This window comes from Balaenoptera ricei, chromosome 14, assembly GCF_028023285.1.
Source record: "Balaenoptera ricei isolate mBalRic1 chromosome 14, mBalRic1.hap2, whole genome shotgun sequence".
Taxonomy (NCBI): Eukaryota; Metazoa; Chordata; class Mammalia; order Artiodactyla; family Balaenopteridae; genus Balaenoptera; species Balaenoptera ricei.
The window spans coordinates 6076787-6103322 of record NC_082652.1 but is presented as its reverse complement, the minus strand read 5'-3'; the positions used below and the strand labels follow the sequence as shown (position 1 = coordinate 6103322).

Sequence of the window (26536 nt, the reverse complement as noted above, 5' to 3'; positions counted from 1 at the left end):
GGGAGACCAAGCCCCCGAGACCTGCAGCTGCACAGAGGCAGGGTCTTGGAGTCTGGCCTCTGTGACCCCAAGCCACCTCCAACCAAGCCCCTGCTCTGTCCCCCTGGGGTGGGGGTGACATGGACAAGCCAGCGACAGGCTGGTGGGAGCCAGCGCAGCAGGAAGCCCAGGAAGCACCTGAGGGGTCTCATGCTTCAGCTCAGGGAAGCCAGACCCCTCTCGCCATCAAAGCCCTCAACCAAGGAGGCCACACACAGTACTGAGGGCTCAGAGGGCAGCGGGCGCTTCCCCGGGGAGATGCGGGCTGTTCAGAGAGAAAGAGAGGCAGGCACAGGAGAGAGACGCCAAGACCAGGAATGAGGGAGAAGGAACGAGAGCAGAAAGACAGACAGACAGAGCCCCAGAGGAAGGCAGGGAGACAGAGGGAGAGGGAGTGACAGAGAGGTGGATGAGATCAGATCCCAAGTGAGGACAGAGGGAGAGGGGCCTGGCAGAGAGAGAGAGAGAGAGAGAGAGAGAGAGAAAAGAGAGACAGAGGGCAACAGGCCGAAAGGCAGAGGAAGACAAGATCCAAAGAAAGGGGGACGATGGATAAACAACAAGGTCCTGCTGTACAGCACAGGGAACGATATTCAATATCCTGTGATAAATCATAACAAATATTAAAAAAGAATGTGTATATATGTATAACTGAATCACTTTGCTGTAGAGCAGTAATTAATACAATGTTGTAAACCAACTATACTTCAATAAAATAAAAAACAAATTAAGGGGGCTGGAGGCCCAGCAGGAGGCAGAGGGAGACTCAGAGAGGCAGACCGATACAGAAAAGGATGGAAGACTCACCCCCAAGCACCCCCTTCCCCTCGGCCCTTTCCCCACAACTTCCAACGCACAGCAGAGTGTAGCAGCTGGGGCCTGCGGGGGTCACAGACAGGCCCCGGAGAGCCCATCAGGCCCGTGAACTTGCTTGCCCCCCAGCCGGGTGTACAGCAGGATCAACTTTTCTGGGGAGGGGTCCCCCGACTTGCTCATATTCTCAGCCGCATCCAAACTCTTACCAAAAGCTTACAAACTGATGACTGGGAGCCCCGCCCCGTCCAGCCTCCAGGAGGTGTGGTACCTGTGGGCCACCAGGACCCCAACCTCAGGAAAAAGACAAAGAGGAGGGCACTCCAGGCCCTGATGGACGAGGAAGCTCCCCCAACACACGCCTCCCTGGGGCTGAAGCGCCTGAAATCAACCTGCCCTGGGGACCCCATGGGGAGTCACTCTCTGCTGCCTCATGCCCCTCAAACAGACACCACCGCCTCAGAGACCCACCTCCCAGCGGTTGTCGGGGTCTGCCAACACACCTCATCCCCGGGTGGACCAGGGTACCCAGGCCTTGCAGTGATTTCCAGCAGGAGGTCGGCATCCCCACTACCTGGTCTCAAGTCTGAGATGCTGATGGGCCTGCATGGTCCCTCTTCACCTGTGGACCCCAGCCAAGCTCAGCCCTGTCTCCACCCATCTCCGGACAAGGAAAGGCCACGCCCACTTCCAGGAGGGTCAGTGAGGGGACCCTCGCCTCCCATCGGCCAGGCCTCCCGCCTCGAGGTCTCGATACTTAACATCAGCCTCCCCTCCCCAGCAGGACGGGCGCTGGGGGTCCTCAGTCACACAGGCTGAGACCACAACCCCTCATTCCACAGCAAGGTGTCTCTGAACAAATCTCAGATGGTCTCAGCCTCAGTTTCCTCATCCGAATAATGGGAGCAGCAACACTGTGCTTTCATCTCCTCAGTCATTCAGCAAATGTTTACTGAGCACCTGTTATGCACCGGGCACTGTTTTGGGCCCTGGGGACATAGAGGTGAGCAAGACAAAGTCCCCGGCCCTCGTGGAGGTGACACTTAGAGGGGCCACACTGACAATAAGCAAGATAATCAAGATAATCCTGGAGTCAGGAACTTACATGGAGGGTGGGGTAGTGACTGGGGGAGGGGAGGGTGTAGCTATTTTAGATTCAGGGGTGCAGAAAAGTCTCTCAGAGATGGCTGCGAGCTGATACGTTGATCACCAGGAGGACCCAGCTGTGGGGCGATCCAGAGGGAGATGCACTCCTGGCAGAGGACACTGGGAGTGCACAGGCCCTAAGGTGGGAACAAACTCAGAGCGTTTGAAGAACAGACAGAAGACCCATGTGGCTGGAGAGTGTTGGGCAGGGACAGAGGGGAGGAACAGGGAGGAGGAGGAGAGCTGAGAGGTTGGCAGGGCCGGCTGTACGGGGCCTTGTGGGTTGGGGCACAGGAGCGGGTTTGGACTTGAAGACGGCAGCTGAGAAGGCCAAGCAGCAATGACAGCCCAGAGCACTGAGCCCAGTAGCACCGAGGTCTTGGTCTCTAACGCCATCCTCCAATAAAAGGAGCCATTTCTCAGGACCTCCCTGGCAGTCTGGTGGTTAAGACTCCGTGCTTCCAACACAGGCAGCGCGGGTTCGATCCCTGGTCGGGGAACTAGGACCCCATACGCTGCGCGTGCAGCACAGACAAAGGAACACCAAAAAAAAGAGCCATTTCTCCCTGGAGGAATGGCTGCATCCAGAGCTGCGGCAGGAAATATACAAGGTGAGCCCAGAACATTTTTAAGTAAAGAAAGTTTCCGACGGCCAAAGCTGGAACAATTTGAGAGGCAAAATAAATAACGCTAGTACTAGATTATAGCCTGAAGAATAAAATAAATAACCACACATCCACATGGATATAAATAAATGATTGAATAAATAAATAAAGCAGGGAGAAGGGACAAATGTTCCTTACAGAATTCCAATTAATAAACGTAGAAGGACTGAGGGAAGTTGAAAATCACTATCAGATAGCACGGTGCTAATTACTGCAGGCTAGACCCTTGCATGAACGTTAAATCAGTTGGCAAAACTTTGAGGAGAGGCAGGAAATTTGCATAGCCTTGAAGCATTTCCCCCAAATATTTACTAATCATTGTGGCAGTTTAACTTGTGTCCACGAATTCTTTGATATTCCCCCTCCAGGAGGTGTAGCTGGACTCCCCTCCCCCTTGACAGTAGGCTGGATGGTGACTTGCTTCTAAAGCACAGAGTAGGGGCAGGAAAGAGAGCAACTCAACGGTGGAGACACGGCTAACACCTTCCTGAGCAAGGGGGCAAGGTCAACACCACCTGCAGTGACATAAACACCACCAGTCAGGGGTGTCGGATGCTTCCGATATATCATGATGGGAAGGGCGCCCCCTCACCTCTGTGGGACTCTTCCCCCAAACCCACAAGCCCAGCAGCCTCCTGAGAAAATATCAGACACACCCAAATTGTGGGACATTCTGCAGAATCCCTGACCTGTCCTCTTCAAAAGTGTCAGGGTCAGGAAAATCGAGGAAGACTGAGAAATTATCACAGAGTGGAGACCAAGGGGACATGAGGACGAAATGCAGAGCAGGAACCTGGATCAGATCTTGGACCAGAAAAAGGACATTAGTGGGAAAACTGGGAAAATCCAAAGGAAGTCTGTGGTTTAGCTAATAGGACTGTACCGCTGTCCCTTTCGTAGTTTTGATAAATATACCTTGTTCGTGTCACATGTTCGCATTGGGGGATGCTGGGTGGAGGGTATACGGGGAATTCTTAGTACGGTCCACGGGTTCCACGTCCCCAGATACGGGGCCGACTGCACTGGGCCATTTTATATAAGGAACTTGAGCATCGCGGATTTTGGTATCCACGGGGTTCCTGCAACCAACCCCCCTCACTGTACTACCTTGGCAACTCTTCTGTAAATCTAGCTATTTTAAAATAAAGACTTAGAAAAAAAAAAAAAGAGGGACAAGACCTATGTTGAAATGCCATAGTGAGATCAAAGACAATTTACTTTAGAGCTTGCAGGGGGCTTGGTGGATGTCATGAATTGAAATGTGTCCCCCCCTAAAAAGATGTTGGGGTCCTGACCCTCCACCCCCCAATACCTTAGAATGTGGCCGCATCAGGAAATCAGGTCATTACAGAGGTCATCAAGTTAGCATGAGGTCAATAGGGTGGCCCTGATCCCATATGACTGGTGTCCTTATAAAAAGGAGAAATTTGGACAGAGAGGCAGATACACACAGAGGGAAGATGACACGAAAAGACACAGTGAGAAGGCCACATGAAGACGGAGGATTGGAGTGAGGTGTCTACAGGCCAAGGATCGCCAAGGAAGCCAGCAAACACCAGAAGCTGGAAGACACACGGAAGGATCCTCCCCTAGCGTCTGCAAGAGATCAAGGCCCTGCCGATACCTGGATTCCCGACTTCTGGCCTCCAGAGCTGAGAGAAAATGAACTGCTCTAGTTTTTAGGCACCCAGGTTGTTGTGACAGGTTCTGGCAGCCCGAGGAAACTTGCACAGCCTGTAACAGCTTCCACAAGCACGGTGCTGTGGCTTCGAGCTGAAGCGGCCTCGGTGAGAACAAAGACTCGTGGGGGCAGAGGTGATGCACGGAGCCGCCTCTGTTCCCCGCAGCTACCAGAGGGCACGAATTCTCCCTTGCTGATCCGGGTTGCCTTCCAAAGCAAGCACCGTGACTGGCACCCAGAGGCACCCGCTTACTGCCAAAGAGGACAAATGTCAAGTCCGCAGGTTGCAAACGGGCGCAGTCCACCAAGTGCAGCCAGCTCGTGAGACTGTTGTGTTTGGACTGCGGTGCTTTCTAAAAAATCTGAATTTGTTGCCAGTATTGAAAACCAGAAGCTGCTGCATAAAAAGCTCAACATAAAGCTTCTCTTTAAAAAAAAAAATCAGGCAGCCTGGCCACGCTCCCTCGTGGCTACAGACAGGGGACTAAGAACTAACTGCCCCTTTAAAAGCGTGAGGAGCTCACCACTCACCCCAGTCCTCACCACTCCCTACCGCCTCCCACCAGCCCTTTCCCCTCTAACTTTGTTCCCGCCCTGGAGGCATGCATCTGGGTGGTTCGCAAGCCCCTAGACATCTGGTTTGGGGTGACCACTTGTCCAACATTCTTCTGGCAAACACTTTTTGAGTGTTTATTTTGTTCCAAGAAGTGTTTAGGTATTGCAGCTGCTAACGGCATACTGCAGACAAATCTTCTCTGCTGAGCTTTTGTCCAAAAATAGGGAACAGAGTCCAGAGGGCTCTGGAAGGACCGACAGACCAGCAATGTGATGAGTTCGCCGGTGGAGGCATTTATAGGGTGCAAAGGATATCTCAATCTCCTGGAGAAGTCAGGGTTTAAAAAAGCACAGCCTGTCAAGAAATATAGGCCTTGTCGGCTGACACTGGACTAGGGGGAGAAACGGGAACCAGGAAGGAGGAAAAAGGAGATGGAAAGTCAGTGGACGTTCGAGGAGAGTCTGGCCAGGCTCTGGGTGGGACTGGCCCTGGGGTCTATGGAGTTCTGAAAAAGGAAAGTGTGGGAGCAATCAGGGGAGGCTTCCTGGAGGAGGAGAGGTTTGAGATGAAGCTTGGGAGAAGTAAAGGAATGGGGTGGGCAGAGGGAAATGAGGAGTCCCAGGGGAGTAAGGGTGACAGTGAATTTGGAGGAAGTGAGGAGGGGTGTTCAGGGAGAGCCAGACCCCTGACTGCGGGGAAAGCAGCCCATGCAGGGCCCTGAATGCCTTGGGAAAAGCCTGTCAGACTGGGGTGACTGATGGTCCAAAACATGCTTACTAGGGGCCAAGCACTTTTCCTACGCAAAATGACTCCAAGGAGACCAACTTACTGACAAGCTAAGTGATGTGACTTGCCCGAGGTCACCGGGCTAGCGAGGGGCAGAGTCCGGACTGCAGACCCAGGAGAGGAAAGCAGGGTGGGTGCGCAGATTGGGCTGGTCTAGGAGTTCGGCTGTGTGGCCCTGGGGAAGTTACTTAACATCTCTGAACCTCCAGAGCAAGACCACAAGGACCTGTTAACAGTAACCTGGGTCCTGAGCACCCTTTCCACCTGCACGGCCCCAGGGCATCAGCCAGTCCTCAACGAGGGCTGAGGAGGGGAAAAATCAGTCTGAAGACAAGAAAATCGGGAAGGAAGAGCTACCAGGAGCTAGCAGGCTTCCAGGCCCCGAGGGGAGGAGAGGACACCAGGTGAAGGGGTGGCCACAGCAGAACACACAGGAGGCTCAACCGTCACCACGGCATCAATCCCACGCCCTTTCACCGACTCACCAGTGGGCTCCCCAACCCAGTGAACTCAGCTCCGAGCTCTCCCGGAGCCCAACCCAGTGAACTCAGCTCCGAGCTCTCCCGGAGCCCAACCCAGTGAACTCAGCTCCGAGCTCTCCCGGCAGGTCCGGCCTGCAGAGAGCGGGGCAGCCCTCCACGGAGCACGGGCTGATGTGGCTCTGGGGTTGCCCCCCCACCCCACCTCCTACCCTTTCCCCTGCTTCCCAAAGCCTGGGAGGTCTGAGGAGTCACTCCCGAGGCCTGGGGCTAAGACCCCACAGCGAGTCACCCGCCTCCCCGCTCCCCGACCCCGCCGGGAGCAGGGGTGGCCATCCCCACACCTCCCGAAGAGGCAGGTGGCAGAGGACAGCAGTGGAGGTGGGTACAGGTGACTTCAACACATCCGCAATTGCCAGTGCAGCAGGAAGTCAAGCGTGAAATTAACTTTAACTCGCGGGCCCCAGCGCGCAAACACAGAGAAATTAAAGTGACAGGGCAAGGTCCCTTGGGGAGGGGATAACCTTCCACCTGGCGGCAATTACAGCAGCCGGAGAGAGGCTGGGAGGCCCGGCTGGGGTGAGCTGGTGAAGCCCTGCACCCTGTGAAGCAGCCCCAGCCTGATCTTACTGTCCTTATCAAGCTGTCTTTCTATCACAGGAGTATTTATTTATTGCCTGTCTGCACCACCAGAATGGCAGGCCTCATCCACTGCTGTCTCCCCAGGGCCCAAACAGCGGCTGGCACAGAGCAGGTGCTCATAAATATTTGAATATTTGAATGAATGACTGAGGGATAACTCTTGGTCTCTGTTGACAAAGTAAAAAGAACAAAAATCACAGAACACTTCCTACACGCCTGACACCAAGCTCGGCACCTTCAGGGATAGTAACTCATTGAATCTTCAGCAACCCATCTCACAGATGGGGCAACCAAGGCACTGGTAGTAAGGAATGGCCACACCAGCCAGGTGCTTGGGGCTCTCAACATGCCCCTAGCCCATCGGCTCCCAAAATTCCAATCAAATCACTTCTCAGCATAAACTTCATCGTTGGCCTCCCTTCGCACAGATAATAAAACCCAGCTCCTCACCAGCTCTGGGTGATCTGGTTAGCACCTTCCTCTCCCTCACCTACCCCCTCGGGACATACCCGCCTGCTCTGTCCAGCCCCAGGGCCTTTGCACTGCCTCTTCTACCTGCCTGGGGGGCCTACACTCCAGCTTCTGCACAGTCCCCGAATGTTCCCTCAACTGTTAGGTCCTGCCCTGATCTCCCTGGCTAAAGTCTCCCCCTTACTTTCTCTCCCATCACCCTGTTTGCCATCTTCACAGCATTTTTTAAAGTAAATGACTGCACTGACTTAATGATGACCACACTGAAATTAAAATTACAGAAGTGATTATGATTTCAGAGGCAAACTATGAAAAAAAATTAAAGTTCTAAGAAGAAATCAGTTCAAATAACTTGCTTACAGATACATTTTTCTAACATAAAGCTGACCACTTATAACAGGAAAAATCTTAAAATTATTTACCTCTATGTTTCAAACTTAAACATCTGTTCATCAGTGACTTAGATTTGGAACAAATTTCACTAGGCGGTTACTTACATAGCCAAAATGTACTCTAGTAGACCAGAGCCATCCCCTGATGAAGATTATGGGATATAAAAATAGGGCATTGGTTCAATAAGCTTATAGTTGTATTCTACTTAGAGATGTAGCAGTATCTTGTTTGCTAGTATTATTTGGATAATAAAAGGATAACTTTTTCCTTTGTTGTTTGGATTCTATAGCTGTTTTTATAACCTGAAATCATCCACATTATTCAGCTTAAAATATTACTCATTTTCAGTTTAGTGAAAAAACTTACGAAAAAGTTTCAGTGTAATAATATTGCTATCAAAATTGTTATGCTGAAAGGAAAAATAAAACTAGGTATATCAAAGCATAAAGAGCTTAAGTTAGCTATGTGACCACAGTATTTTTTATTAGCTGATGTTTTCTTATTCACTTATTAACTCACCTGCTTTCTGTCTCCCCTGCTAGATAAAACTTAATGAAAGTATGGGTAACTTTGTTTTGTTCACAGCTGAATCCCCAGGTCCCTAGAACAGGGCCTGGCACATAGTAAGTGTAATAAATGTGTATTGAACAAATGAATGTTCCCAGCAGGTTTGCCCAGATGAGAACACCTCACCCCCATCCCGTAAACCAGCTGTGACAGGCCCGAAAGGCCCCCTTGTCCTCACCCAACATCCATCTGGGCCTCCCCCACCCCCAGCAGTTGTCCCCACGGTGAGGCAGGTCCCAAGAAGCTTATAAAGGACTAAGGTGGCCTGATTGGAAAATGAACCATGTAAAGTTGAGAGGGATTTGGTACCTGAGCAGCGAACACACTCTAAGGCCAGACAAAAGCACAGGCCACATCGGACACAGAAAGCCTGGCACTACACCAGGGCTCCCAGTACAGGACACTCCGCAGCCCCTGCCAGCCACAGGCTGAGTGACGGCCGGCAATACAGGTGAAGAAGCATCCTCGGCAGGTGCTCTCGAGCCCAAATGGGCCAAGGACCTTGCTGGCAACACGGGATTTCCTAGGTTGCTCCATCAGCGACTCGGGGGTGGGTGGCCGTGTTGGTCACCAGAGCCTAGACTAGTCACTCGAGTCCAGAAACTACAACAGAAGGGACCTCCGCAACAACTAGTCCAGCGCCAGCGGAGCTTGAAAACCATCGGGAGGTTTGCATGCCTCCAGGGATAGGGAGCTCACTGTTGCGCATACACCCTGCAATTCCACCCCAAGGAAGCTCAGACAGTCACACCAAACTGGACTGCCCACTGGACCAGCTAAGCACCGCCCTCCTGAGGTCACACAAAAATGAACCTGGAACAGTTCGATGACCGTGATCCCAAAGGGTCTGCCTCTAAGCTAACGGTCCCGGAGTGCTCGCCGCCACATGTCCCTCCAGGGGCAAGACCCCTTTTAGCTTTTGGGCTCCTGGATCACAACATGGGGTAATATCCCCTCCTCAGCCACAGCATCCCCTGTGCTCCCACTAATGCATCCCAAGAAAAAAGCCAGCCCCCTGCCGGCAGCCACACCTCCAATACCTGGCTCCCAGCTTGAACACATAAAGTCACTGGTCTCCAGCACAGTCCGGCTGTCCCTGCTCTGCCAGCTCGGCCCACACCAACTGTGGGGGGCACTTCACTGATATGTTTTCGCTTCTAGCATCCATCTGGGAAAAGGCCCCGTCACTGGGATACGTCATATTGGCCACTCCAAAGCCTCTGGGTCTGGATTAGTGCTCCCAGCTGCTCCACTCTGGGCTGTGCCACAGACGGACACCCTGTGCAGACCACAGGACAGTCCCGAACGTGCTTACATCAGAGGCCAAACCATGGGCCCCTGCTTGCTCCACGGCCGCCCCCGTCACCTTGAGCTCGCTCTCCTCCGCCCGGCAACTTCCTCCTGCTCAAACAGCCCCCCTCCTCTGTCTCTCCAGAGCTGCGCATGCAGCTCGCCCACCGTCCCCGACCCAAGGTCTGTTTCCCAAAGCTTCACGGGGCCACCCCCTCTGCCCCTCCCCTGGCCTCGCAGGCCTCTCCATCCTAGGCCCAGAACTCTTGCCCAGATTGCCCCCTTCCATCCCCTCCTCCATCCAGCACCTGGCCCTGGCTGGGAGCCCGCTGGGAACTGAGAACCCACATCCCACCCTAGGCCCCCCACCCCGCTGTGCATCTGCACAGCTGCCCACAGGTACTCACATTTTGATGTTCTCATGATACTGCCTGGTGTCGGAGGGCTGGTTGTACAATGGCTGCAAGGAAAGAGACAGGGAGGTGCGTCGGAGCCGGGCCTGGGCTGTGGGCAGCCGGTGCGAGCTGGGCCGGCTACCACCCCACTGCAGAGCCCTGGGGCCCCTCAGCCGCAGCGCCCCAGGCCCTGGCACCAGGGAGCCGTCCACTGGTGTGAGAACCAGCTGCCGGCAGGCATGAAACGGAACACGGGGACCCAGGCCTCAGCCCCGGCCAGGAACAGGCTGTAACGCTCTGGGCACAGCTGTGGGTACCATGAGCCCTCACCGCAGTGGCTGCCATCGCTGCTCTGCAGGGCACGGGGCAGGGCTGGCCTGAGCGCCCAGGGACAAGCACACACGTCCCGGGGACGCTGAGATCCGCAACGGTCTTGAACGGGGAAGACTGCCAAAGCACCGTGAGATGCCCCGTCACCACCGCTGACCGGCAGAAGACAAAACAGCCAAATAGTGCCAGGGGTTGGTGAAGACGTGAGGAGACTGGAAGGCGTGCACATGGCCGATAGAAACGTACGCAGGTACACGTGCCCCGGAGATGTGAAAGGATGAAGACGGGTGTGCCCTACGACCCCCTTCCCCTCCCGCGGAAGCCCTGGAAGCGGTCGGGCACTGTGTCCCGCCAGGAGATGGACGCCCGGACCGCATTGTTCATAACAGCAACGCATCAGAAGCAAGTTAAGTGTCCACCTTCAGAAAGAGGAAGAAATAAGTCAGGACGTGTTTACACCTCGAAGACTACACAGCAGTGAGAAATGAATGAACTGGGCCCACATACAGCAACAAATCTGCAAATGAGAAGGAGGAAGTTGCTGCAGTGTCTGCGATGGGGCAAGAGCTGAGCTCGATGTCGTGTTATCTCCCGGCTGGATGGCAGCGCTGCAGTTAGGGGCTAACCCCGGGGTTCGCATCGCGGCTCTGCCACTTTCCAGCTGTGTGTCTCTGGGTGAGCTACTTAAGCCATCTGTGCCCCAGGTTTTCATCTGTAAATGGGGTTAAACTCAGAGAGTTGTTGTGAAGATCAAAGGAGGTAATGCGTGCAAAGCCCTCAGCCCAGCGCCTGGCAGACTGAGAGCTCCAAGAAGTATCAGGGTCATTATCACCATCAGGGTGCAGTGACTGCATTCACGGAAGCAACTTTTCCTGCCCTGCTCCCCCGTACCCCCTCACGCCCTTGCTTTGGCCAATGGGACAGATGCAAACTTCATGAAAGCAGACGAGGCCTTTCTGCTCTTTCTTCCTCTCTTGTTCGCCTGCCCCCACCAGCCCCCGTCAAGAGACCAAGTGTAGCCTGGCAGAGAGCTGCATGGAGGACAGCAGCACCATCCCAGCCAAAACCGCAAGCGGCCAGCTGACCTCCCAGCTGCCCACAGATGTGAGTGAGCTGAGCCCAGTCGAGAGAAATTGCTCAGCTGACCTCTACACTCGTGGGAAAGAGCAAAAGGTTGTTGTTTCAAACCACCGTATTTGGGGCTGGTTTGTTACACAGCAGTCGCTGACTGATACAATTACCATCCCCATTTTACAGGTGAGAAAATCTAGTCCCTGAGAGGTTAAAACATTTGCCTCTGGCTGGTAAGAGATGAGCTGGTACTAGCATCCCGCCTCTCAGCTCCAGCCCTGGAGGAAGGGGTTTGCCCTTTCTCTGCTTGCTCCCTTCTCTGCGTGTCCCCCTCTTTATGTCTCTGTGTGTCTCTTTTTGTGTTGCCCTCTCTTCCCTTCCCTCTCCCTTCCTTCCCTCTCTCTGTCTCACACACCCACACAGGTAGCAGGAGCCTCCCAGACAGCCATGGATGACTGTGGTACAAAAACCAGGTACAGAGTGTGACAGGTCAGGCCGGGCAGGTGAAGATGGAGACGTGGTGTCCTGAAGCCTCAGGGCAGGGCCCCGGGGTGAGGGAAGAGGGCACGTCAGGCCCCACCCTTGAACCTCTCCCTGAGCATGGACCTGAATACACCTCCTGACATCATTCCAGCCGATGGAGACCACCCACAAGCAGCATGGCCACAGGTCCAACCTGCCGTGTCCCCAGGGACAGGCCTCCTGCCCTCTGTGGACACGGCGGGGTCCTCAAGGAGGGGCCTCTGCTGTCCTGGGAATCGCAGGCAGCCTTGGCTGAGGACAATGGCACCTCTCTCCCGGTGTCCCCCAGGTTCCCTCCATGACAATTCACCATTACTCAGGCAACTGCAGGCCCCAAGTCCAGCTACTCCCCCTGGGATGGAGATGTCGCCCCATGGCTAGCACAGGCCATGTCCCCCCACACTGGGTCAGCTGCCCTTCCAAGGTGCTTGGCTCAAAATGGGGAGGTTTCCCCACCCCCACTCTGGGTGTCTGAACAGGAAGGCAACAGGAGAGACCACCGTCAGACTCACTGCAAAACTTCCCAACCAGAGAGGGGCAAGACATTACTGCACATCGTGGAGAGCCCACATCTCAGGACAGCAAGGAGCCCTACAAAGGTGCCTGTGCTGAATTCCAGGGCATCAAATGCCCGTGTTTAACCCCAGGTGACTCTGCGTCCGGTCCTTTACGTTCCTCACAAGCCAATAAAACACAGGCCGGGCAGGAATGAGTATGGCTTAAAGGCTCAGTTTCCAGGAACAGATGGGCCCCAATTTCACTAGCTGTGTGACCCTGGACACATGCCTTCAACACTCCAGGACTCGGTTTTCTCATATGGAAAATGGGTGTAGAGCAAATAGGACCTACCTCACTGGGCTTTCGAGTAGCCCAGGAAATGTCAGACTTGGTGACTCAACTGCTTTTTTTTTTGCTTTTAAAGATGGCAAAGTCTCCACGGTCTAAGGAGGCCAGGAGAGGCTGAAGGACCACATAGAGAGACCCCGGGTGCCAGTGATGGGCGGGGGGTGGGGGGGGAGTGGCCTGTTTCTACAAAACGGGATGGGCCAGAAAAGGGGAGACTGGCTTCTGGGAGGTCAGCGGGGTCCCAGCCCACCTCTGACCCGCCAAACTCGCAGGGGAAGGAATCACTTTCACCCTCCAGCCCTGCTGGGTAAGAAGAGGACACAGCACCCTGCCCCTCCAGGTGGCCTTCAGCAAAAGGCCAGGAAGAAGTCAGAGAACACTGTGGGGTGCGCTGCCTCTGACCAGAGGGGCTGTCCCCCAAGGAGGCACTCGCTGGGCATTCTTTGAGGTACACTGAGACCTGGGCGGGAAGGGAAGGCTCTGGGCCCAGGGCAGCCTCGGCTGGCTGGCTGTTGCCATGGTGACGGGCTGCCGCCTTGGAAGAGGTGTGAGTGGGTCGGGGGTGAGGAAGGATCATGACACCTCCTTGGCTGGTGCACCTCTGAGGGGAGGGCAGGGCCAGAGGGGGTCCCCCCTAACGCCCCTCCTCGCCACCTGCAGGCGGGGGGATGCACAAGGCCAGGCAAGGCCTCCTTCTGTCCCAGGAGGCATGTCCCCAGTTAGCGGCCACCTTGGCCTTCACACCCACAGCAGCTTTCTCTGCCACCTCCCAGGTTGCCAGCCCCCGCCAAGGGGACACGAGACCTAAGAGGGAAAGTCCCTGCCACGGACCCCAGAGGAGCGAGGCTGGGGGGCCTCGGGTACCAGCAGGAAGGCCCGCCCCCTCCATGCCCCCATTTCCTCCTCTAGAAATGGGGGCGCAGCCAAATAATCGGAGGGAGAAAGAGAGCACAAAGGGGAGGATGTGCCAGACTGCAGGGCCCCAGACAGAAATGACTAAGAGAGAGGAGCTGGGTCTCGGGGAGAAGGAAGGAGGGTCCCCTGCAGACCTGACGGCAGGCAGCCGGCGGGGGGCCGAGAAGCAGCAGGTGGCCGAGCTGCTAGAAACGGAGTGTCTGCGCTGGCCCTGAGCCCTCTGGTGACACCGCGTTCTTAAAATAACACCTCTGAACAGGAAGGAAACCAGTACTCAAAGCGGCAGGGCGAGGAGGCGGGGCGATGGGGCTGCCCACACCCTCGCCCCCGCTGCCCGCTCTGGGCCAGGCCTGGTCCCCAGGGCGCAGGGATGGAGGGCCGAGCCGCGCAGAGCCCTGCCTGGAGCCGTCCGCACTGTTCATCGTCTTCCTCTCCCGCGCGGGTTTCTCCTGGGCCCAGGCCTCCCCACCAGGGAGGTCACGGAGCACTCGTCACTGTCTTCCTCGGCTGACTGTTCCCTGGGCTGCAGATGCGAGAGACCTCCAGGGAGCTGGATTCCCCGGGGTGCAGCCCAGTGACCCGAGACCCGGGGTGAGCAGCACCAGGCCCTTCCTCCTGGCCTGAGCTCGGACTCCTGGGTGGCACGAAGCAGGCCCTGCTGAGGGGGCGCCTCAGAGCTGCCTCTGCTTGGAGGACGCCTCAGGTCACTCGGGCCTTGTGGTAACCAAGAGAGAGGGCAGACCGGTGCAGAAGCGGTCAGCCACAACCCCGTGGGCTCGGCACACCTCCCCGCTTCATCGCGTGCTGTGTGACCCTGGGCCAGGCCCTGCCCTCTCTGAGGCTCACCTAGAAAATGGATGGTGACATTTCCACGAGGCCTGACACACAGCAGGTGCCCTGTCGATGTGAGGCCCCTCTCCAGCCCCACTGAAGGCCACCAAGCCAAGAGCCTACCGACTTCCAGAGCGCTCCGGTGACAGGCACACAGCCCCACCAGACCTCGCCTCCTGTGCCACCAGCCTCGGGGAAGCCTCTACTTGGAGACCACCAGGCAGAGGACAGCCTCCTCACCCCCGGAGACCCAGGAAAGAACCACTGAAATTGTGAGCCCAGCAGACGCCCTGCTGCTCTCAGCGGCTCCCTTCACACTCCAACCCCCTACTCAGGAGCCTCCAGGACTCATTAGGTCAGGAAAGGGGAGAGGGCGAGCCTCCAGGTCTGGAAATGGTCGGGTGAGGCCTCTAGGCCTGCCAGCCCCATTGGCAAGAAAGGGAAACCGAGGTGAGCAACAGCTTACTGGTGGGAATGGAAAATAGTGGAGCGGCTCTGGAAAACCGTCTGGCAATTAATTCCTCAAGAGACTAAACACAGTATTAACACGATCCAGCAGGTCCAGGCCGAGGTATCTACCCAAGAGAAAGGGAAACACACATCCACATGGAAACCTGTACATTAATGTTCACAGCCACTTCCTTTATGATATCCGAGAGCTAAACCAACCTAACGCCCACCAGTGAATAAATGCATAAACTAAATGTGGTCCATCCATACGATGGAATACAATTCAGCCATAAAAAGGAATGAAACACCAACACAGGCTACCTCATGGATGAACCTTAAGAACAGGATGCTGAGTGAGAGAAACCAGACTCCAAAGGCCACGTATTGTATGATTCCACCGATACGAAATGTCCAGAATAGGCAAACCCACAGAGACAGAAAGCAGATTAGTGTTTGGTTGGGAGGGAGGGGGAGAGGAAGGGAGGAGGTGGGAGGTGGGGGGGATGGGAGATAAGGAGGTGATAGTTCAGGGAACAAAGTTCTTTTTGAGATGGTGAAATGTTCTCACATCGATTGTGGAGATGGCTGTGCACATCTGTGAATATATGAAAAACCACTAACTTGTACTCTTTAAATGGGTGAATTGTATGGCATGTGGATTACATCTCAATAAAGCTACTTAAATTTTTTTTTAAAGAGGCTGCTAGAGACGTCCCAGAAAGCATGCCCAAAAGGAAGCAAGGCTGCAGGCTGGGAGCCTGTCACCCATCCCAGGAGAGGCACTGGGCCCTGCCCCTGAGCCGTAGGAGCCCCCCACTCCCTGTCTGGCTCTGCCCCGAGAGGACCTGGGGGCAGTAGGAGGCCAGCTGCTCACAGGTCCTCGGTGGCCTAAGCAGACAGACCCCAGGCTGAGGAGCAGCTGTCACTGCAGAAAAACCTCCGGAGCAAACAACTCTTCCCTCCTAAGGGTCCACGACACTCAGGGCTCACCACAGGCCAAGTGCTGCGTCAGTGAGCCTTTTCCCCGCACCAATTCATCGTTCCCTCATCAAGAGCCTCGGCTTCCCCCCATTTCACAGATGAGAAAACCGAGTCCCTTTCCCAAGGCCACCTGGCAAACACACAGTGAAGCCAAGTTTAAAATTAGGCTCCAAATGCGTCAGATTTTTTTCCACCCCACCGCCTGCACACGCACGGGGATCCCTCGCATCCGTCCTATGTGCGTGTCCCCACGCGCTGCCCCCATGGCTCTGCACCCACCCGCTCAGTGGGACAGTGACGGTCCCAGGCAGGTGGGCACTCTGGCCATTTCTCCCAGGACTCCAAGGCCACCAGCCGGGAGTTTCGGTGCTCCCTTGTTTCCTATCTCTGGTGACACATAGGGTGACGGGTGCCTGAGAGAGAAAAGGCCCGAGTCTGCTTCCCAGCTCTGCTGCTGACATGGCATCTTTCCACCAGTAAAATGATACTGACAACAGTAATAATAACAACAACAGCAAGAACTGACGCTCAGCACTTACTCTCCATCAGGCTTTACAAAACTTAGTATGGTTAATCTTCACTACAACCCAGTGGGATGTGTGTTATTATTAGTCCCAGTTTACAGATGAGGAAACTGAGGCACAGAGAGGCTAAGACACCTGCTATTAAGTAGCAGATCTGAGAGCTGAACTCAGAGGATCGGGCCCGGAGTATGGGCTTTCCACGATAAGCTAGAGGCCAAATGGGTTGGACTCCAGCTGGTGAATCTTGCAGCCCGACTGGCTGGGCTTGGGAGCATAGCTGGAGTGCCGACGCGCCCCTCCTCACCCCCAGTGCGGCCTGCCCGTCGCTACCTGCCCGCCCCTCTCATCCGAAGGGTGGATCTCCTGCCCCCTTCCGAGGACAGGGCAGGGCTTGGCAACAGATGACTTCTCCTTCCCTTCACCCCGCCCCCCGCCCCCCTGCCCACCCCCTCCCAGAGCGCCCCACCCTGTTCCCCAGCTCACCAGCTCCACCTGGGGCCCCAGGCCTTCCAGAATCCGATGTGCAGCCTCGGCCTTCTTCTGCAGGGTGACGGAGAAGAGGAGGAATTAAAAAAAAAACACCAGCAGACACACACACACACACACACACACAGCAGGCAGCTGCCCAGCCCAGCACGCCCATCCAGGCCCAGGGGCGGAGACGGGGCTGGAGAAGGGTCCCCCTACAAGCCCTCCCGGGGCTGGAGACAAACACAGCCGGCCTCAGCATCCCCGCAGTGGCCCTGGCAAGCCCGCCAAGTTTCGGTTCGAACAAACGCACCCTGTTCTCTGGCGCTGGGCCCCTGAAGCCCCCAGCCTGACGCCCTCCAGGGCCCGGGGCGGGCACAGCTCCTGCAAGGCCCGAGATGCCTTCCTCTGCCTTGGAAGCCGGCTGGGTGTCTACAGTTACCTCAGCAGTGAGGGGGGAGGAGGAGGGGGAGGGAGGACGAGATAGAGGCGCTGGGAGATACCCTTTCTAGGATTCTTGTATTTCACAATCATGTGACTATTTCTGAGCTGCCCTGGGGCCTCCCCGCCTCCCCACTCACAACCCGGACTTATTAGGAAAACAGGAACATATGGCAGAAAGGGCTTAGCGGCTGCGAATTCAACAGGCTGGACCCCCGGGGCCCCTGGCCGTGAAGGCGGACACTGTGTCTGGTCCAGGTCCCCAGGCAGGGACCACAGGGCCCGCTTGGCCGGGCCAGCCTGGGGACGGGGTGGGCAGAGAGCTGTGGAAGGTGATGACTTCAGGGTGGGTCTCTGTCAGATGGAAAGCGGGGTGCCCACGGCGCACACGTGGGAGACCTGAGCCCCTCCTGTGACCCAGGAAAGGCTGGGTGTTCCTGACTCAGCCAAACTCGGGAAGACCATCCAGGACTCAGAGTGGGCTGGCAGGACAAGCCAAGCAAGACACCATCATCAGGTCGAAACCGTCTCCCAATGATCCCCAAATCCAGACCCACTAAACGGGGGTGACCCAGAGCCCTGCTCACAACAGAATTCGAGGCCCAGGCTTCGGGTGTCCTAGCAGGGAGGAGGGGTGCTGAGGGCCAGCCTCACCCCCTCCCCCAGCCCCCATGACAGAGGGTAGGTATGTAGGTGGGCTCAAGCTGGCACCTAGAACTAGCTCCGCCTAGAGCCCTGGGCCCAGCCCACCCAAGAACAAGCCATGATCTCGGCCCCCTTTGTGCAAAGCCAAAACCCTGAGAGCAGCTGCCTCAGAGTGTGGCTGGGGGCCGGATAATCAGGGGGCAAATTATTATTGTAATGATTGCCATTTTATTGAGAACCTACTATAAGCCAAGCACTGAGCACATGGCATGCATTATTAATATCTGAATCACACATAACACGAAGTCAGGCAGATATAAGGAGTATCCCCATTTTACAGCTGATGAAACTGAGGCACAGAAAGATGACGTAAGGAAAAGTCCTTTTTCTGATCTCCAAGCTCCAAGAGGGGAGAAAGATATGGGCTGGTCCCATCCAGGGCCTCCACTAGGCATGGGTCCAGCGTCTTCTATTGGTGGGGGGGTGTGGAGTGGGGGAGGTTCCAGCCTGACCACCCCAGACCTGGCCACACCTCAAAGCCAGAAAGTGTCAGCCATGGGGTACCAAAGATTGAAGAATTCCCTAGCTGGACCAAGTGAAGGACTAGGTATAGGGTGAGGAGGGAACAGGGTAGCTTCCCAAACATTTGAGCACCCACTCTGTATTAAGCACCAGGGCATGAAACAAAATGAATGATATCGGCCTCTGCCTATAATGAACCCAGTCTAGTGGGCAGTTGGTCATGAGCAGTGATGGCAGATTAATACGCTCAGGCAGGAAAAGTACGTGTGGTATACGGGGGAGGCATTGAGCGGGTCAGAGTCACTCTCTCCAGAAAGGTAACAGGAGGGATACACAGCTGGGTTTTGAGGGATGAATAGGAGTTTGTGTGCATTTATGAGGCTCTGTCAGGATCAGCAGCAACTGCCCATCTAGATAAAGGAATGATGCCAAACACAGGAAGGGCAGGGCTGGAGCGACTGGGCCACTGGAAACTGCCGCATCACACGACTGGGCCTGTCTCAGATCTGGGACCCGTATAGGGCCTCTAGAAGCCTGTGTGTGTCCTATGAACCAGAGTGGATTCCATCTTCAACCACATCTTCACTGTCTCAGGAACACAGGCACCTGGGGAGGGGACTTCCTGTAACCCCTGGAGAAGAGACCAGGGAGGAGCCCCTTCCTTACCTGCCAAAGCCACGGGGAGCCCAGGCGACCAGGTGCGCCCTGAGCACCAGCTCTCCTTCATACACCTGGTGTGAGAGTTCCTTTGCTCCCTAACAGACCCTCCCCCAGGCTCTGCTCTTAAGCCCTGAGCGGCCCTGGGGCCTTTTAGGACAACTCAGTTTCCAAAAAGCGGCACACCTGCGATTCACCCAGAAGAAACCTGCCACGGAACAGTCCTAAAGATGCCGCAACACTGGCACACGGGACAGCGGGGCAGCTAAGAGCAAGGCTACACGGCCAGCCAGGCTGGGCTCTGATCCACTCGCCAACTGCGTTGTCTTGGGCGAGTCCCTGCACCACCCCTGAGCCTCAGCTTCCTCATCTACGCAACGGGGATAACATCAGCACCGCCCCACGCAGCTGCTAAGAGAATTAAATGAGCTGACACAAGCACTGCGCGAAACTCAGGATCTGGCACACGGTGGGAGCTAGGTAAGGGCTGGCTGTTGTTATTACTGCTGTCAACAATAACGACGAGCCCACGGCCCACACCAGGTGACCCCCTACACGTGCCAGGGCTGGATCCTCCAGAAGCCCCATCTGTGTGGACTCCTGCAGGAACCCTCTGCGGAAGGTTCTAGCGTCAGCCCCATTTACACACAAGGAAGCTGAGGCTGGGGTCACACAGCCGACCCAAAGTACGCAGCTCAAGTGGCAGCTAAAGGCTGGGACAGGCAGGCCCTGAACCGGCACCCCACCTCTTCACGTCTTCGTGGGGACACTTCTTCCACCTCGTGCTACCACACTCCCGCTCCCGGCTTCACGGGTCCAGCCTGTAGGGGTGTGGGGTGGGTACAAAGTCTGCTGTCAGCTCCCGGGGAGCTGGCGGGGATGTCCTGCCTACTGGGCCCCTCCCCCCGACGGGCAGTGCTTTCGAGAAACACACATCTGTCCAGCAGGGGCCCGTGTCTGGGAGTCCACCCTGCTCTAACCCTCGGCAAGTCGCTTCACCCGTCTGGACCTTAGTCTCCCCATCCGCACGACAGCCGCGTTCACCCCGGGTACCAAACTCTCAGGACTTTTACAAGGAAGTTCTACGGGGAACAAAGTGTATGCTGTCACTTCTTTCTTAATGTCCCTCTTCAAATGGAGGGGAGGCCCCCCCCCAACACCCCGGAATGGAGCACGGCCACAGATTCAGACCCACACTAGAAACTCCCTCCCACCGCTCGGCTGACGGCTTCTCGCCACCACGAGAACCAAAGCCAAACTCTTCGCCAGGGCCCACCGGGTCTCCCACAGCGCCTAGCCTTTGGGAAGTCACTGCCTGAGGTCACCCTGCTCAGCTGCAGGGGACAAACCAGGAGCACAAGCCAACAGGAGGGGACAGTCCGCCCGCCCCTGGCTTCGACCCGCTGCCAGGGCTCTTGCCTGACACTGGGGGTTCGGGCTGGCGTCTCACTAGGGAGACGGCACTCCTCCTGCTGGGGACCCCAGGGTCCGAGCGGCCTGGCCTCCCAGGGGCCAGAGCACCTGGGGCACGAAAGACCTTAGTCACCTGCACAGACAGGTGCACGCAAGCCCTGCGGACCCACATGACCAAATCCTATGTCTACATCTATAAAAGCACAAACATATACACACGTGTGCCACACCAGGCGACTCACGGACACACGCCTTCACATACGCATGCGTACAGCATGCACAAATACACTTGTGTACCCAAGCGGACACATGCATGTGCACAAAGTATAAACACACAATCACACACATGCCCCATGCAAGCCACTTTGCGTACACGGGCGCACAGCCACTCACGTTGCCTCTACACATGCCACACAGCTAACAAAGTGTACCCACAAACGCCCGGGCGTATCCATGCACACGTAACCACAGCTGTGCCCCACACGTGCTGACCCAAACACACGTGTATCCACACGCACACATATATGTGCATGGATGCATATGTGCATAGAAGGCACAGGCTCTACCCGTGCTGAGCTGCGCACACAATGTGCACACACATGAGCACAGCTTTCCACAGTTATACGCGGACCCACACACGTGCGCACGTGTACCCCCCAAACACACACACACACGCACACACGCACACAATGTGCACACACATGAGCACAGCTTTCCACAGTTATACGCGGACCCACACACGTGCGCACGTGTACCCCCAAACACACACACACACGCACACACGCACACAATGTGCACACACGTGAGCACAGCTTTCCACAGTTATACGCGGACCCACACACGTGCGCACGTGTACCCCCCCAAACACACACACACACGCACACACGCACACAATGTGCACACACGTGAGCACAGCTTTCCACAGTTATACGCGGACCCACACACGTGCGCACGTGTACCCCCCCAAACACACACACACACGCACACACGCACACAATGTGCACACACATGAGCACAGCTTTCCACAGTTATACGCGGACCCACACACGTGCGCACGTGTACCCCCAAACACACACACACACGCACACACGCACACAATGTGCACACACATGAGCACAGCTTTCCACAGTTATACGCGGACCCACACACGTGCGCACGTGTACCCCCAAACACACGCACACACGCACACACGCACACAATGTGCACACACATGAGCACAGCTTTCCACAGTTATACGCGGACCCACACACGTGCGCACGTGTACCCCCAAACACACACACACACGCACACACGCACACAATGTGCACACACATGAGCACAGCTTTCCACAGTTATACACGGACCCACACACGTGCGCACGTGTACCCCCCAAACACACACACACACGCACACACGCACACAATGTGCACACACATGAGCACAGCTTTCCACAGTTATACGCGGACCCACACACGTGCGCACGTGTACCCCCCCAAACACACACACACACGCACACACGCACACAATGTGCACACACATGAGCACAGCTTTCCACAGTTATACGCGGACCCACACACGTGCGCACGTGTACCCCCAAACACACACACACACGCACACACGCACACAATGTGCACACACGTGAGCACAGCTTTCCACAGTTATACGCGGACCCACACACGTGCGCACGTGTACCCCCCCAAACACACACACACACGCACACACGCACACAATGTGCACACACGTGAGCACAGCTTTCCACAGTTATACGCGGACCCACACACGTGCGCACGTGTACCCCCCCAAACACACACACACACGCACACACGCACACAATGTGCACACACGTGAGCACAGCTTTCCACAGTTATACGCGGACCCACACACGTGCGCACGTGTACCCCCCCAAACACACACACACACGCACACACGCACACAATCCCGGCTCCTCTCGGGCAGGGGGACCGGACCTCACCCTGACCAGCCCCCTGGCCGGCGCCCCGCCCCTTGGAGCCCCCATTCTCGCTCCTCAGCTGCCTACTCCAGCCTGAGCTCCAGCCGTCACCCTCCTCTTCTGCAGAGTGAAGGCAGCGCCCACCCACCCAGGAAGCCCGGGAGCCCAGCCTCTATCTCCCTCTAGGCCCCGCTGCCCACCCCTCCACGCCGCGTCCATCTGCCAAGCGCTACAGCGTTTCGGGGAGCAGTTACCCCCGAGGCTCGGCGTCCTCGGCTGTACCAGCAGCCGCAAGACCCCTTCCAGGGCCCTCCCGGGTGTGTGACGGAGACGACTGAGTGAGTGAGGCGGAACTCATGGACTCCTGTTCACAAGTCCGTTAGGACAATGCTCCCTGTGTGTGGAGGAATTTGGAGGAAGCCCTGGACTCCGGGAGCAGTTAGGGTGGCCAGACGCAGAGGCAAAGGCAAGGGCCCGGCTCGGGACGGGGCCAGAGCCGCTGCTCTGAAAGCCCCGAATCACGACTCGGGTGGGAAGGGAGTCTGAAGCTGGGCATCAGGGTGCCTGGACCCCCAAAATGCTCTACAAGATGCTTCACAGTCTTGGTTATTGCCAAGAGAATTATTCGTCTTTGTCCTGCTTAGTCATAATCACACTGGATAAAAAACTTCACTAGTTAAGATGCTTAAAATCAAAGACAAAAAAGGACCTGGGTCCTACTCTGATTTCCTTCTCACTCCTCAGCAATCAGAGGGCCTCCATGAGTTCTGCTTCCTCACCATCTCTGGACAGGCCACAGTCCTCTCCACTGCAAATATCCTTCTGCCTTTTCCCAACAGAGCCCATTGTGCAGACCTAGCTCAGGTCTCCCCCAGGACGTCTACCTGGATTGCCCACTGCCCTCAATTCCTAGAGTACCAGCGCTGTGCCGATTGTCCCTTATTTACACATCCTTCGCCAGTGCTGACGAGTGCTGCTTGTGTTTGTTTTACCCAAACTCCAAGTGTGAGCACCCTCCCAGACCCACCAGACCTCCACCTCCCACCCCCGACACATTCCCTTTGAAGATCAATGGAGACCCCCCTCCCCTCTGTGAGCCTTCGCCTGAGCTGTGACCCCCGCGCCCGAATGCCCTCCTCGGGGCGACGGCCCACCCACTGCTTCCAAGAGGCCTTTCCCGGTCCTGGCCCTGCAGCGCCCGTTCCTGCCCCTCGGGGCCTAGAAGAACCCTGTCTCCAGTTCTGCCATCTGCGTGCACCTGCCCAGCCCCGCCCACACAGTCAGCCACTCCCCCCCTCCCCACCCTGGGCGCGCTGATGCCTTGTCCTTGCGCCCCGAAGGGATAATGAGCCAGAGTCCAGTCTGCAGAACAGCCAGGCAGGCCCTGCCCGGCGGGAAGCTGCGTTTTCCAGCCGGTGGGGCATTTAGAGACAGACCCTTGTGTCCGCCTCTCAGAGGAGCCAGCAGGGAGGGGAGGAGGATTAAAATTTAATCCGATTGATCCCCCAAGGGGCAGTGAGTCCTGGCTGCTCCTGCCCAAGGTATCTGAGGGGCCTCCTGCCCACTCGGCCGCCAGCCCCTGAGGCTCAGCCCAGGCAGGGGGACCCCCGCCAACCCTCACTGGGGGCAGAGGCCAGTCCCCACAGCCCCCAAACCAGAGGACTCTTCCGGAGGAAGAGTCTCCCTACCCTCTGCCATTCATTCATTTGTTCAGCAGACATTTAGTAAGCACCTACTGTGTGCCAGGCACTGTTCTAGGTGCTAGAGATATAGCTGGGAGAGAAAGACAGAGATCCCTGTCCTCACAGAGCCTCTGTTCACAATACACACAATAAACAAGAAAACATGAATTATATCCAGTGGGAACAAGGGCAAAGGACAAAATTAAAGCCAGGTAGAGGAAGTGTTGACAGTTTTCAGGATTAAACAGAGGGTCAACATGGGCCTTGGCTGAAAAGGGGACATTTGAACAAACAGCTGAAAGAGTGAGAGAGTGAGCCCGGTGGGAAAAAGGAGCTGCGGCCAGAGGGTGCAGCCAGTGCAAAGGCCCTGAGGCAGGAGCATGCCTGCATATCCAAGGAAGTACAAGGGTCAACGGGGCTGGGGCAAAGTAAGGCCGCAGATGAAAGGAAAGAAAGGGGGATCGGGACCATGAGGGGCAAATTCCTCAGGTCCTCGGTGCGCCTGCATGTGGTGGCTTGAGTGTGATTATGTCCCCCCATCAGAAAGCCAACGTGAGTGGGCTGGGGCCGAGGTCACCACTGCGCCCCCTGGAACAGTGGCAGGCCCAGAGCAGATGTTCAGTTACGTGGCTGCTGAATGAATGAATGAATGAATGGACAGGATAAGTGTGATGCGCCCGGCGCACCTGAACTTCCCAGGCAGAGGCCTGCTCTCAGAATCCCAGGAACCAGCGCTGGAGTCCTAGCCCGCCACTCACTAGCTGAAAGGCCGCGGGGAAATTACCCAGGGCTTCTATTTCCTCATCTGAAAATACGGAGTAGGGGTGCTGAGGGAAGGCCAGGGACTCCCACTTACTGTCAGAACCCCGTCAGAATGAAACCAGCATAAATGGGCACAAAGCCCCCAGCCTGAGGCGCTGGGGGGGACAGAGGACAATGCCTGTGCTCTGGGACCCCAACTTGGTAAGCACCAGCCCAGGGTCGGGGGCACAGGCTGCATAGGCCCGGCCAGCCTCCGCTCCACTGCCTCTGACCTCCTCTTGGGAGAAGCCCCCTCCTCTGTCTATTCCCTGGGGCAGGGTGGGGATGGGGTTGACTCCACCCCCAGACTCCAGAGGTTGGCCTAAGACCCAGCCTTGACCAATCAGCCTACTCAAATCCACTGGCCTCCACTGGCTGAGAAGTGAGCGTGTGACTCCAGCCAGCCAATGAGAGCCAACCCTGGGACTGTTGCTGAGACATCTGGGAAGAGTTTCCCACCTGGCCTGGGAGGGGTCAGCGGGCCTAGAGCTGCGGGCAGTCATTTCTCCATGTCCTGGGAAACCCCGCCTGGGAATGACACTGGCACAGAGAAAGCAGAGGTGGGGACAGAGCGCTCCCAAACATCTTCGTCTGAGCACCTGAGTCCACACATCCTTGAAGTAAACTAACACCAACTTTCATCACGAGACTCAATAACCCCTCTTCAGCCTCAACCAGTCTGAGCTGAGTTTTTGCCTCTTGTACCCAAGAATCTTGACTTCCTGGACCCTTCCAGTCACCGTCTCAGCCACATCAACTCTGTGGCCTCAAGAATGTGGCCAGGGGGACTTCCTTGGTGGCGCAGTGGATAAGAGTCCGCCTGCCAACGCAGGGGACACGGGTTCGAGCCCTGGTCCGGGAAGATCCCACATGCCGCAGAGCAACTAAGCCCGTGCACCACAACTACTGAAGCCCGCGCACCTAAGAGCCCGTGCTCCGCAACAAAGAGAAGCCACTGCAATGAGAAGCCCGCGCACCACAATGAAGAGTAGCCACAGTTCACCGCAACTACAGAAAGCCTGCGTGCAGCAACGAAGACCAACACAGCCAAAAATGAAATAAATAAATTTATTTTAAAAAAAGAAAAAAAAAAAGGACTGTGGCCAGGACCCGGGACGATGGAAGGCCTGGAAGTGAAATAAGCCACCCAGCTCGTGAGGGCCCAGGCTGGCCTGGAATCCAGGCCCACCCGCCACCCTCCCTCACACAGAGCTGCAGAAAATCAGGGCAGGAGGAAGCGGGGATTCCGGCAGGGAGACCACCCAGGGTAAGACCTGGGAAGGGGTGTCTTAACTGCTGTTGGGGGAGGGGGAGTGCTGAGGCCAAGGAGCCAAAGACCAATCACATCTGTAGCTACAGCTCTTTGGGGAGAACCTGGTGAGACCCGGAGGGGACCCCCCCACATTACTGCTTAGGCAAACCCCCAGGGAAGTGGGGACGAGTGGCTGGGATGGAACGTGGAGCAAATTTCCCACAGGGGGCACCAAAGGCCTGTGCCTTCGAGTCTGTCTGGCTGGGGAGGGCTGAGGGCTCCAGCCTGCTAGAGTCTGCCGGCCCCCAAAAGACTGAGCCCCCAAAAAGGGC

General features: G+C 56.3%; 1 protein-coding gene across 24 annotated transcripts in view; it reads right to left on the bottom strand.

Moving 5' to 3' along the window:
* NCOR2 (nuclear receptor corepressor 2) overlaps positions 1-26536 on the bottom strand; it is a 224427-nt gene that overhangs the window by 104617 nt on the left and 93274 nt on the right. For all 24 annotated transcript variants that reach the window (XM_059894628.1, XM_059894633.1, XM_059894632.1 and 21 more), the window contains 2 exons: positions 16877-16933; positions 9936-9988 (listed from right to left, as the gene is read on the bottom strand). In XM_059894628.1, the coding sequence (XP_059750611.1) occupies positions 9936-9988; positions 16877-16933 (110 nt within the window). The remainder of the gene's footprint in view (positions 1-9935; positions 9989-16876; positions 16934-26536) is intronic.